The sequence below is a fragment of the Balaenoptera ricei genome, chromosome 6 (genome assembly GCF_028023285.1).
Source record: "Balaenoptera ricei isolate mBalRic1 chromosome 6, mBalRic1.hap2, whole genome shotgun sequence".
NCBI classification, from domain to species: domain Eukaryota; kingdom Metazoa; phylum Chordata; class Mammalia; order Artiodactyla; family Balaenopteridae; genus Balaenoptera; species Balaenoptera ricei.
In genome coordinates this window covers 71,303,062-71,315,626 of record NC_082644.1, presented here as the reverse complement: position 1 = coordinate 71,315,626, position 12,565 = coordinate 71,303,062, and the positions used below count along the sequence as shown (strand labels likewise).

Genomic DNA, 12,565 nt, shown 5'->3' with positions numbered 1-12,565 from the left:
AATTGGCCGATTAGGAGACTGTGCAGTTGAATCTGTGAGTTTGGTCTTTCCACTCCCCAAAGGAGGGCTAAACTTTACCTGTGCCTCAGAGGTGTGTACCTCTTGTCATGATGCTAATAAAAACATGCGCAAAAATGATAACTGCTAGATCTCTTATAGTAGCAAAGAGAAGGGCTTGGTATCTGTTCACCTTTGTTTCTTTAACTATTTGCTATCTAATTTTATATGTGGAGTCACCATCCGCATAATTGTTAAGCACCACCAAAGCTTCCATTGTTTGAACAACCCACCTTATATTTAAAGGTATATTAGAATTTTTTGTGACCAACACATTTCACATTTTAAAGTTTCAGATTTTATCATTAGCCATTTCTCCTCATACAGGTGTCAGTACTGTTATTACAGGATCACTGTGTGTGAGAGGAACAATTTTTGGCCTCAACCAAAGATCACATTTACTATAAAGATGATGTAATCAGTCACATGCCCATATTTTGTTGCTCATTGAGTGATTGGGAACACCACAAGAATGGGTTTGGGAATGTCGTAAACAGCAGCTGAAATATCAAATAAACACTCTGGTTGGCTGAAACATGTACCTAAAAGTGTAGTCAATTTTAAAGACTTAACAAATATGGAATTAATGCTTATAAAACAGGAGAGAGTAGAACAGTTGGAAATTTCAGTATGGTTTTTCACCATGGGAAGTGTAACTAGAACATTTCAGAAAACTTATCTCTAATTTGGCAAATGAACGTTTAACTGCATTAACACAAGGTAAGTGTCTTTAGTTTATATTTCCAAGTATTTTCAAATGGCTCAATATCTTGACATCTGTTGGTTTTTTTTTGAACAGCTTTATTAAGGTATAATTTATATACCATATGTCATCTGACTTTTAAGTTTATATTTTCATGTGGGTTAAACAAACACTTCCTGAGTCACCAAATGTGATTTCAGATGTGTGGTTCACTGGTCAGCATTAATGGATAGGTGGTAATTCAGACCTCCTCAACCCCTCAAGAGTAAAAATATTTTTAAGAATTTAGAACAAAAGGAGCAAAAAAATATCCAAGTGTTATTCCATAATGTCACACAGGCCAGAGTGGTGAAGCCGAAAGCTCCCCTCATGCAAAGATCCGAGCTCTGGCTGGAGGCCTTGGCTCTGTGTGGTAGCGTCAGTCCTCGGGCGCCTAGACTCCGCCAGGCAAGCAGTAGCAGCACCGCAGCCTGCCAGGGTTGACTTGGGGCCTCCGGTCTTGTAAAGGGTCATAGAGTCTGAGGTAAAAATGCCTTTCCTTTTGTGGCCAGTCATGAGCTCTCTTTCTTTTATTTTTTCCCCTTTTAGGTATGAACTAAGTGAAAAGATGTTGTCTGCATGCAACTTACTGAAAAGTAACATAAATGACCCCAAAGCTTTGACCAGCAAGGATATGGTGAGTCTGACCTGCAGACACTGTCCCCAGTCTGTACAAAGTGCCTGAGTGGACACCACCGTTAAGGCACCTCTAGCCTGCCCCTGAGCTGTTGCTGCCTGCACGCTTTTCCCCCCAGACTATTCCTAGTGTGTGTGGGCAGACTGAATATCCTGCTGCCCTGCTCACCGGACCACCCTGTGAACGTTTCCCTCAGGCCTGGTTTCAGACCTCCTTTCTCCACCCTGTACTTTTCTTGGGAGCTGAGCATCTGTGAGGCATATAGTTGCACATGGAAAGGAGGGCTAATTTCAGTCATTCGTCATCTTTCTGCATGTTCTGTTGCTTACAGAACCTTGTGATCTAGGGAGCAGAATCCCAGAATTTTTTAAGTTAGCCTTTGTTTTTAAGAGAAACCTATCTGGACCGAGGTCAGCATTCCTTTCAATTATGAAACTGCATATTATGTTCTGATGTGGAATGCAGGCAGTCACTATTTTTAAACCTAGAAATAACTACACTTATCTTCTCACAGCTTGAGATTCAGAAGCAAAGAGGTTGGTGGTTGCCTTAGGGAGCATGAATAGCATAACATAAGACAGATAAATGTTTCCATGGCAATGGTGAATCTGATATCCTTTACAAGTATTGCTCTCCCGTGCATTGGTGACATTTAGATGTGTGGCTTCTTTCATAGGTTAGACCAGCCTCCTGGTTGACAGCTCTATTCAGTGCATTGAGAAAGTGTAGCATCTCATGTTATTTTAGATAGTAATGTGCATTTGAATCTTTGCATATTAGCAGTAGATTTAATATGAAGTTTTATTTAACTTTAAGTCCGCAGCTGGTGAGAAAGTTGATTCATAGGTCTCACGAGTTTATAGAGTTATGAAACCAAAATGTTAAGACTAGAAGGGATTTATGGAATTATCTAACGCTGGAAAGGCAAACAGTCTTCCTCATACAACAAACACAATCTGAAGAAGAATTGGTGATGGCTGGCACAGGCATGAGACGTACATGGGTGCGTGTGTCTACGAGGCCACTGTATTCTGGTCCATCTGGCTTTAACTGAGGCCCTAAAGATTACGAGTCTTGCCTGGAGTGTCAACTGCTAGTTAATGGTGGGACTAGATTATACCTATCTTAAGTACTGGTCCATGTTTTGTTTATTCCAGCTAAAGCATATTACCTTATTATATGGCATCTTTTTTTTTTTTAATTATGGTATCTTCTCCTATTTGTTTATATTGCTATAGAAACTTAAATTTATCAGAGCCAGCTGAATCTTGACATTCAAATACTGTGCTGAAAAAGGATCATGGCAAGGATGTTTATAGAAGGAAATACTAAATGAAGTCCCTGGCCTGGACATGGATCTACATGTTGAACTCCATCAATATAGACTAAGTGCTTGTCTGCGCCTTGGTCACAAAGAGTAAAACCAGGAAAGGTCACTGCAGTGTTAATATTTCCTACTAGGTTTAACCTGAACATAAAACTGGTGCTTTCAGACCCCAGATTTTATAGCTTTAATACACTTTTTCTTTTACCCTCCCCAAAATACTAGGTTGTGTGGTCCTCAGGGAGGACTGTACATTTTTATAGCCCCAATTGTCAAGCATTTTGTCAGGCACATACTCCAGGATTGGTACATTGTTTTTGTTGATTGGATATTCATTCAGTAAAGAAGTGTTTAAAGTGCTGTGCTGTGAAAAGTCTCGGACTTGTGAATGATCACAATGCCAGGGCCATGTAACCATATCAGGACACTGAATATGTAGCTATAACTGAGTTCGACACCCAGACGACATAATTTCCCTTCCTTCTGTGTGAGGCATCCAGAGAATGAAATCTGAATATGTGAAAGAGTGAGCAGAAGAAAAGAAACATTAGGTGACATATTTCCTGGCCAGGACCCTTTTCCTCCAGTGACCCAAACTGTGATTGAATGGGATATACCTGAATAATTAGTAGCAGGAAGATAAAGAGATGGGTGTGTTCTGTAATCCCAGTTCCTCCTTTTCTATAGAAAGGAGACTACATGGGTTCTGGTGCTTTTGACATAAGCTGTCCATCTTTCTTGATTTATTGTTAAACTTTTAAAGAACAAGCAAAGCACAAATGAATGATAAACTGATATGAAAGAGGGCCCATGAAAAACGCATTGTAGTTTTCCCCATCACCAGCACTGGCTCTGCCCAGTCTACATTGAACTTCATGTCCAAGTTTGACTTGATCATCCATGAAACAAATGCCAAGTTCATGTGTCCACAACCTAAGGGAAAGCAAGTGGGGCTGATGACCAGATACAGATGATCCTCATGGGAAAAAGTAATTTGTTTCAGACTTGCTTTTTATTCCCTTTCTGTGGTTGAACATTTGTATTTGGGATGGAGTAGGAATTGGGTTGCCTGCATGGTTATGGCCTCCCAACGTAGTGCTGTGGAGATGCGGAAGGAGTTGAAGTTGGTCTGGACAGGAAGGAAGCAGCATAATTGTGTTAAGTAATTTCTCCTGTCCTGATTACTATGAAAGTCATTTGCAAGGCCAGCATACCTACATAATATTAATAGTTCAATAATAAATGGAGCCTGGCCTAAGTGGTTTACATGTATTGCCTCATTTGTCCTCATCACAAACACTGTGAAGGAAAGGTATTTTTATTATCCCCATTTTGCAGATGAGGAAACTGAGGCACAGAGTAAGTATTTTCCCCAGCGTCGAACAACTCGTCAGTAGCAGAGTCAGAATTTGAACCTCGGTGGTGTAATTCTTGCACAGTGCTATAGGCCTGTTTTACAGAAGTTACAATATGTGTGTATGTTAAAATCAGGAAGGATACTTCAGTTTGGAATTTGAGGCTTCTAACTGAGAGCTCTGGGTTTCATTAGTTGTTTTTTGAGAGCAAATTCTATTTGCACACACTTTTGACTATAAAAGGCCTGGGTTCTTAGGCTTTCAGCTAGGTCTCAGAAAGGTCTATAAATAGAAGAACTAATGGCCGATGGCTCGTTGTTTTGGCAGCGGTTCTGTCTGAACACTCTCCAGCACGAGTGGTTCCGCGTGTCCAGTCAGAAGTCAGCCATCCCAGCCATGGTGGGGGACTACATAGCCGCTTTTGAGGCCATCTCCCCAGACGTCCTGCGTCATATCATCAACATGGCGGACGGGAACGGAAACACCGCCCTCCATTACAGTGTGTCCCACTCCAACTTCGAGATCGTGAAGCTGCTCTTGGACGCTGGTACGTCGGTTGTCCCTGTCTCTCCTCTAACAGACTCGGGTTGTGATTCATTCAGAAGGAGCTGGTTGATCCACTCCCCAGTTCTGTGACCATCCTAGAAGCCTTTTCATTGCTTTCCCCCGTGATGTGGCAAGAATCGTTCTTGAGTCATTCATGGGAGGCTTGAGGTTTGAACAAAACGGGGTGACACAGATTCCAGATCTGTTTTGAAAGGAGGTGTTTGAGAATGTTCTTGCTGCAGTTTAGCTGTGTTCAGATGAGTTGTATCCCTGGTAACACACGTGACTCATGTTCCTGCCTGAGCTGAATCATGCAGGCTTGGTGGGTTCACTCTCAAGAGGCAGAATGCTGCTCCTGGGGCCAGAGTCAAAGCTTTAGTGTTTGTGAGCTGCTCTCTTTGCCCTTGTTCCATAACCCCTCTCCAGCCGCCTTGCAGAGCTGTGCGCTTAGTCAAGATGGGGGCCAAGCAAAGCCACTGTAACAGATTGTGGTAGAATCAACACCATTCCCGCCAAAATACACCCTGTTCCTGGGGAATCAGCATGGAGAAAAGAAAATGTTATTCTTACATCTGAACCATAGTAACGAGGACAGTGAAAATTTTTGTCGGTAATTGGAATTTGCCATTCCAGAATATAGCCAGTGGATGTATTAAACATGGAGCGAGGGGGTGGCACATAGAAGGGTCCTCTTGCGACATAGTGAGCTTTCAACTTTTTGTTCAAATGGAACAGCCCTGTGATACATTGAGTCTCTAAATCACTTTTATTTATTTTTGAAATACATATTTTTACTTCTAGTGTAACTGATACAGAATTCACAGTACCTCAGTCTAATTAATGAGAACACAATGTGAACATCTGATTTAGAATATGCGATACAATTGTCCAATTTTCCCATTCTGCTTCTTGACCCAACTGTCCAATTTTCTTCTGCTCTGTTTTGGAGATGTTGGATTAAGGCACAGAAGAAACCAAACAGATTTATCTTTTTTTTTTCTCTTCTAAGTTTGCTTGTCCCCAGTTTAGGGGCCATGTTAGGATAAAACTGTTTCCAGCTTAAAGGAAGGAATTCCAAGCCTCCTTCCTTTCAGACTTTCCAGACTATAAACAGAGCTGGTGATACTGTCAGCCGGAGTTACTGTTTAAACAGAGAAGTGGATAATATCCAGGAAAGCTAAGAAAAAGATTTCAGGATTGCCCCTGAAAGTAACAGTTTAATCTACCCTTAGGAAATTTGCATGGACAAGACATTTTGGTAAATCAAACTATTTTAATTCCATTGTTGGGTGGCTTTGGTTAATCACTTTTCTGGATTTACTTCACTCTTTACTGCTCACCATTATAGACTGAGATTCTGGCTTCGTAAAGCATGTTTGTGAATCTAGGATACTAGCAGCAACAGAGAAGAGGCGAACGCCAAAGAAACTGAGGAGCCGCAAAGACCATGTCTGCTCACCCGCTTCTCCATCAGACAACTTTTTTCTTTTCTTTTTCCTTTTCTACGTTAAAAAATAACGCACTACTGTAAATGCCCTTATGTCCCTAGTATGCAGTTGTTTTAGAACTCAAGAACGTTTTCACGGTACCTTCTCTTCTCACTCCCAATGATGGAAACACCCTAAGCATTTTAGTTATATCTGGTCACACATAAAAAGCTTCTTTCCTGCACTCTCCATTCCTTTCATTTTATTAGCAAGTGCTGAAGGAATTTTAAAAGGCCTGGAGGATAATGTAGGCCCTGAAGACTCCTTAAGAATTACAGGACTAGAAAAGGTCTGGGTTATTGGATCTGGGAGTCCCTGACAGTCTCTAAGGGACTTAACTGCAGTTGCTGTCAGACCACGATTCCTAGAGCTGCGTGTCGTGTGATTGGAATTCTGCTTCCAAGGGCCCCAAACGAGTCAGAGCAGCAAACTCAGGGTCTCAGAGTGAGCAGTGGTTTATGAGTGGGGAACGCCATATTCAGTGTTCCCTACGTAAACCTTTACAAATCCTTCTTTCCCTCGTAGCTCTCACCTCCTTCTTCACTCCAAAATGGTGATTTCCTAGATGCAGATTAGTGTCTAGATCCCACGTTATTGTTTATTCTTCAAAGCATTACTTAGAACAGCCTCCCAGACCTCCAGGCTGTTGCGGTTCAACCACCAGTTGCAAACAAGAGGTGCTGTGAGAGCTTGCTGTCGTTTCTCACGAAATAGAAAAAAATTTTTTTCTTTGGTTTGGTATGAAACATCTCTCACATTTCCTTCTGAGTCACTCCGGGACTTTGACTACCTAAGGCCATTTCACTGGGCTTTTCTAAACTCCATACCTTTAGTTCATGGGGACAACTGATGCTGTTAGGAGATGGCTCCTCCCTAAAGAGACTCGTGTCTTTGCAGATGTATGTAACGTGGACCACCAGAACAAGGCGGGGTATACCCCCATCATGCTGGCAGCCCTCGCCGCTGTGGAAGCAGAGAAGGACATGCGAGTTGTGGAAGAACTCTTTGCCTGTGGGGACGTGAACGCCAAAGCCAGCCAGGTGAACGCGCTTGCTTCCAGGGTTTGTGCTGGCTGATGCAGCTCTGACCTGCACGGGTGGCCCTGCCGTGCTCTCGCCACTCAGCACGGTCCATGCGGCTGCCCGGTGGTCCTCATGATCAAACACACCAAGGAAACACTGGCTTAACTTCACATTGGAAACTTCTCCCTCCATTGCCTTGCGTTCTCTCTGGAGTAGTGTGCGTGTAGACCATGGGTCAGCCTGCCTGTAAGTGACTAGGGATCCCCACCATCTACCTGGTGACCACTGTTTCCTGACTGTCTCCATGTTATAGCATCTTCATGCCCGGCACGGAGTGCCTCTCATCCAGATGTGTTCAGGGTTGACTTGTGACCATCTTCTGAACTTTCTAGCTCCTTGCTGTCATGAGACAGATCCTCCAAGCTAAAGGGAAAAATTAACTCATTACTTTATGGTCTTACTTATTAGCTCATAGCTCACGAGAAACTAGTTTTTCCAATGCCTTTCCACCACTGGGCCCCAAGTAATTCCATGTCCACGTTTTCCCCTGTCATCACTCTCCCTCCTCCCCTTCCCCCGGCACAGCCCCACTGCAGGTCACACACTGCCAGCCCAGCATGTGCTTCTGAAGTCCGCTGTCATTTCTTCCCACAGGCAGGACAGACAGCCCTCATGCTGGCTGTCAGTCATGGGCGGATAGACATGGTGAAGGGCCTGCTGGCCTGTGGGGCTGACGTCAACATCCAGGACGACGAGGGCTCCACCGCCCTGATGTGTGCCAGCGAGCACGGGCACGTGGAGATCGTCAAGCTGCTGCTGGCCCAGCCAGGCTGCAATGGCCACCTGGAGGACAACGTAAGCTGTCTCCAATGGTCCTGCAGGCCCCTGGCCTGGACACAGTTTGAGGGGGGTGTTCTGTGAGTGCTGCTTGACCAGGGGAGAGAACAAATCCTCCTTTATTCTCCTCAGGGATTTGTGCTGCCATCCAGGCCACTTCCCTTCACAGCCCAGCGTGGTAGCATTTACTGTTTGCAAACTAATACTCCCATTAACTAAAGCCAAAGGCAGAAAGATAAATAGGCCTCACCCCAAAATTTATAAAAGGAAGAAGGTGATGGGCATGTACGAGAACCAGTATACTGAAGTGGAATAAACAGATTTACAATACAGAATCAAATGTAGTAGGCAGTGTAGGCAACTAATGGGTGCACTGCGAAGAGAGGACCAGGCCCCTGGTCCGTTTGGAAACCCTTCACCGGGGCCCATCAGAGTAAATAATTTGTGACGTTTTATCAGCTAGTGGATCCAGATTATCTTGGCTTCTTTTCAACACATCTTCGCACCCCTCCTTGGGCTGTTCCCATCATCGTCACTCTCATCTCCTTCCTCTCCCCGTTCCCAAGCTGTCCCATTCCCAGATAACCCCTTGACTGGAAAACATTCCAAGGAAACCTGCTGCTCTGGATGTCTCCAGACCAAAGGGGAGGAGTACCAATAGGTCACAGCACAGGAACTAACATTTAGGTGGCGACATGGTCCAAAGGTCCAAAGGTCCCAGAGGTCTGGCTGGGTTGGTTCTGTTTTTGAAAGTTTATCTCTGTGGAGCACAGGTTTGGACCAGAGCTTCCATCAGCCCCAAACACTGAAAGGCTAGAGGGAAAACATCCCCCTTTGCACTAAACTTGAGATCCTCGTGGGCTCACGCCAACAGGAAGAGCAAATCAGCGCAGGTATTTACTGGCAGGAAGGACTGACTGGTTTCTGCAGTTGCAGTGACCTCCCCAGGAGCACGTGAGCTGCGGCTGCACCAGATTCCCTTTACTTCCACTGTAGCAGAGGGCCAGTTTCCAACTTCTCTTTCCTTAAGAACAGTCTGTGTTTCGTGTGCCTTGTTTTTTGTTTGTTTGCTTTTACTTCTACTCTTAGCAAAGAACAGCTGGTAGATCTAATAATAAGAGGCCATTGTGCCACAGCAGCTTCCAGAAATCCTGGTTCCCTCTGCCCGTTGTCTACTTCCTTATCCTTAAAGGAACGGGAGGGCATCCAGCTGGCCTCCAGAAGAAAAGTAACTCCCAGAATTCAGAGTGGGAGGGAGGGACCATAAGGTTCAAACCACACACAAATTGTTTCCTGCTGCTGGTGACCAGAAGGGCATCCTTATTCCAAGACTAGACAGAAAATAAGTTGTGCTGTTTTTTGTCTTTTTATTGTTACTACTTTTGACTGAGGTATAGTTGATGTCCAGTATGCTATTTTTATCCTGATGCGTCTTTATATCCATCTAAGTTCCTGCATCTTAATGGAAAGCAAACATTTAACTGAACATTTTTCTTTCCCATATTTAGTGTTTCCCCTCGTATTTCCATCAGATACATTTCTTCAAGGCAGCAGGATGTGGTGCTTACATGTAGATGTGACTCGGAACATACTACAGGGATGGTTAGGGCTGTAGGGTCAGCTCCCTCCCCAAGAGGAAAGTTCAGAGATCCTTGGCAGATTGCAGGGCGTCAAAGCAGACACCACGCTACTTGACCGCTTGTTTGTAATTATAAGGAAAAAAACAAAACAAAACTAAATTATGTTTCTACCCCGTACCTTCGCCTCCTGCCCCCTGCTCGTGGGCAGCCTGCTTTTGTTGAGGCTGCATGGTGTGCAGACCTACACACTAAGTACCATGAGGCAACAACAAAGGCAGTAACGGGGTGATTCTTGTCTGAGGGCAGGGTAGAGGCTGTGCCTCTGTCATCCTTGTATCCTTCAGGCTTAGCACCTAGAGGTCCAGAAATGTTTCCTAAAAGACTGAACAAATGGCTAGATTGGGGAACCTTATCTAATTGAAAGAGTTTTGTGTTGTTACCTTTTGGGCTACCTGGAAGTTTGAGAAACCCAACCTAGCTTGCTCTTTTCATCTCCTCTTAAGGACGGCAGCACCGCGCTCTCAATAGCCCTGGAGGCGGGACACAAGGACATCGCCGTTCTGCTGTATGCCCACGTCAACTTCGCGAAAGCCCAGTCTCCGGTCAGTGTTGTGCGCTTGGCATTTGTAAACAGGCTAAAAGCCACCAGACTAGTGGGCCCCCTTCCTCGGGGAGTTGACGACAAGGAGATACAGGTTTTATAATGATTCTGAAAATCAAGGTTTTAGTCCGGAACTTAAGAATTCATCAGTTTTGCCCCGCCCAGAAGGCTAGGAGTGCTCATGGTTATTAGCACAGCAGAGGCTGGACGCCTGCTTGTCCTCACGCCCTCCCAGGGAGAGTTTCTTCTGGACAGAATTATCCAAATGGCACATCTTGAGCCCATGAATACGTGTCGCCGTCCTGGCATTTTTCTTAAAGCAGGCAGTAGGCAGCAGCCTGTGGTCCCGGAGCTCACTCTGGGAGGGAGGTTGACTTCCCAGGACAGCCGGACGCGGCACTGCCGAGCCCGCTGGCCCCCGAGCTGCTCCTGCTGGTGGACTGTGTGCCGTGTTCCAGCTCTCCTCGCTCTGGCTTATAGGTGGTGCTCAGCTCTGGCTGACCGAGTTCCTGTGTCACAGGGGGCACATCTACCTGAGGTCACTAATTAACCCCCAGTTTCTTTTCCTTTCCTGGTCTCTAGGGCACCCCTAGGCTTGGAAGGAAGACATCTCCTGGTCCCACCCACCGAGGTTCATTTGATTGATTATGTGCAAATACCGTCCATTTGCATGCCACCGCCAAGCTGCTAATTGTTCCCGTTGGGCTGACAGGTACTGCATGTATTTTGTGCCTGAGCTCACCAGCAAACAGAACGCATAAAGCCAGCCGAGGGCTGAAGGCTGGAGCTGCCACAGTGGAAGCTGAGCCAGCAGGAGATTGCTGGCCAGGCACACACGCCTCCCTTCTGGCCATCTTCCGTCTGTGTAGGGCACACTTGCTGTGGAGTCTCTGCTCCGTTATGTACAGTTGTAGGAAAGAGTAACCTGATCTGAGCGGGCAACTTCTGTTCCTTCTCTCCACCCCGTACCAGTGCTGAGAAGTATCAGGTTCTCGCCGGCATGGTGTTTTTAAACTTTCCTACAAGTATTTATATTTACTAAACGTGGAACCATTGGAAAGCTCTTTGAAAATTCCATTCCAGGATGGTTTTTGTTGATTTTTCTTTTGTCTTTATTATTTTAAAGTAAGGAAGTTGAGATAACTTTGATCATTGGTGAATTGGGCCTGGGCTGGTTTCTGGTATAAAAATAAAAGATGAAACTCTCAAAAAGTTTAAAACTTAACAAAAGGAAGTCTTTTCAGTTGGTTTTATCTAGGTGCATGCATTATATGACGTTTTATGTAAAAGGTATCTATATAAAATTGATGCAGTATTTTCAACTTTTATATTCCATAGTAATTAAAGACGTGAAGAACGACATGTAACATTACCATATTTTTATTAATAATTGCACAACTCTGTATCTAATGATAAAAGTGGAATTGTGTTAGAGAAATTGGCTATATATTTGCCTCTAGAGAAACATAGTATAGTTCTCCACGTATTTATGGATTCCTTTATCCCATGTCACATTTGCTTTGGTCTTGTATGTATTTAAATGTTTGAAGTGCCTTAGACTCTTGCCATATTTTCAAAATAAAATTTCATTAAGGTCTTTTGCTTGTCCCTGCTTCATCTCTGACAGCCGTCTGCCCCGATCCTATTGACTTACAGCAGTGACAGCAAGAGCTGATGGATGGAGTGCGTGGGTAGGGTGAGTGCCCAGTCCAGTGGTCCAGGGCTCCGACAAGAGGAGACGTCTTCTGAGAGAACTACTCCGTTTCCAGCTCTGCTCGTTACTCAGGTTGCACGTCATCATGAGTCTGAAATTTAAGACCTAATTAGGCAAACAGTTCATCAGACAGGTAACCTCCAAGTTAAATCCTGAGCTAACTCTTCTCAGGTGCAGAAGCACTGGTCCTTGACTCTGATTTGGCGGCAGCTGCTGGGTGACTGGTTGAAACCTGAAGTGATGAGAAAGGAAAGATGAAGCCAGACAGACTTTTTTTTTTAATTAATTTTTATTGGAGTATGGTTGCTTTATAGTATTGTGTTAGTTTCTGCGGTACAGCAAAGTGAATCAGTTATATGTATACAGATATCCCCTCTTTTTTAGATTTCCTTCCCATTTAGGTCACCACAGGGCATTAAGTAGACTTCCCTGTGCTATACAGTAGGTTCTCATTAGTTATCTAGTTTATACATAGTAGTGTATATGTGTCAATCCCAGTGTCCCATTTATCCCACCCCACTCCCGGAGAGACTTTTTTATTTCAGCGTGCTGTTGGCCCAACAGCACCTGTTTTCAAGGCCTTTTTAAAAAGTAAAGAGGATTGATTCCTTTTCATTTAAAATGAAGAAGTATGGCAGCCAAAATGCAAACTAGGTGTTTTGG

The 12,565-nt window shown here is 44.4% G+C and overlaps 1 protein-coding gene across 12 annotated transcripts in view; it reads left to right on the top strand.

Moving 5' to 3' along the window:
• KANK1 (KN motif and ankyrin repeat domains 1) overlaps window positions 1-11,775 on the top strand; it is a 191,994-nt gene extending 180,219 nt beyond the window's left edge. For 11 of the 12 annotated variants that reach the window (XM_059924842.1, XM_059924844.1, XM_059924839.1 and 8 more), the window contains 6 exons: window positions 1,349-1,436; window positions 4,443-4,662; window positions 7,046-7,188; window positions 7,825-8,025; window positions 10,091-10,189; window positions 10,771-11,775. In XM_059924842.1, coding sequence (XP_059780825.1) covers window positions 1,349-1,436; window positions 4,443-4,662; window positions 7,046-7,188; window positions 7,825-8,025; window positions 10,091-10,189; window positions 10,771-10,833 — 814 coding nt within the window. In that variant the 3' untranslated portion in view covers window positions 10,834-11,775. The remainder of the gene's footprint in view (window positions 1-1,348; window positions 1,437-4,442; window positions 4,663-7,045; window positions 7,189-7,824; window positions 8,026-10,090; window positions 10,190-10,770) is intronic. The other variant, XM_059924836.1, reaches the window with a different exon arrangement.
• Window positions 11,776-12,565: the final 790 nt, after the last annotated feature.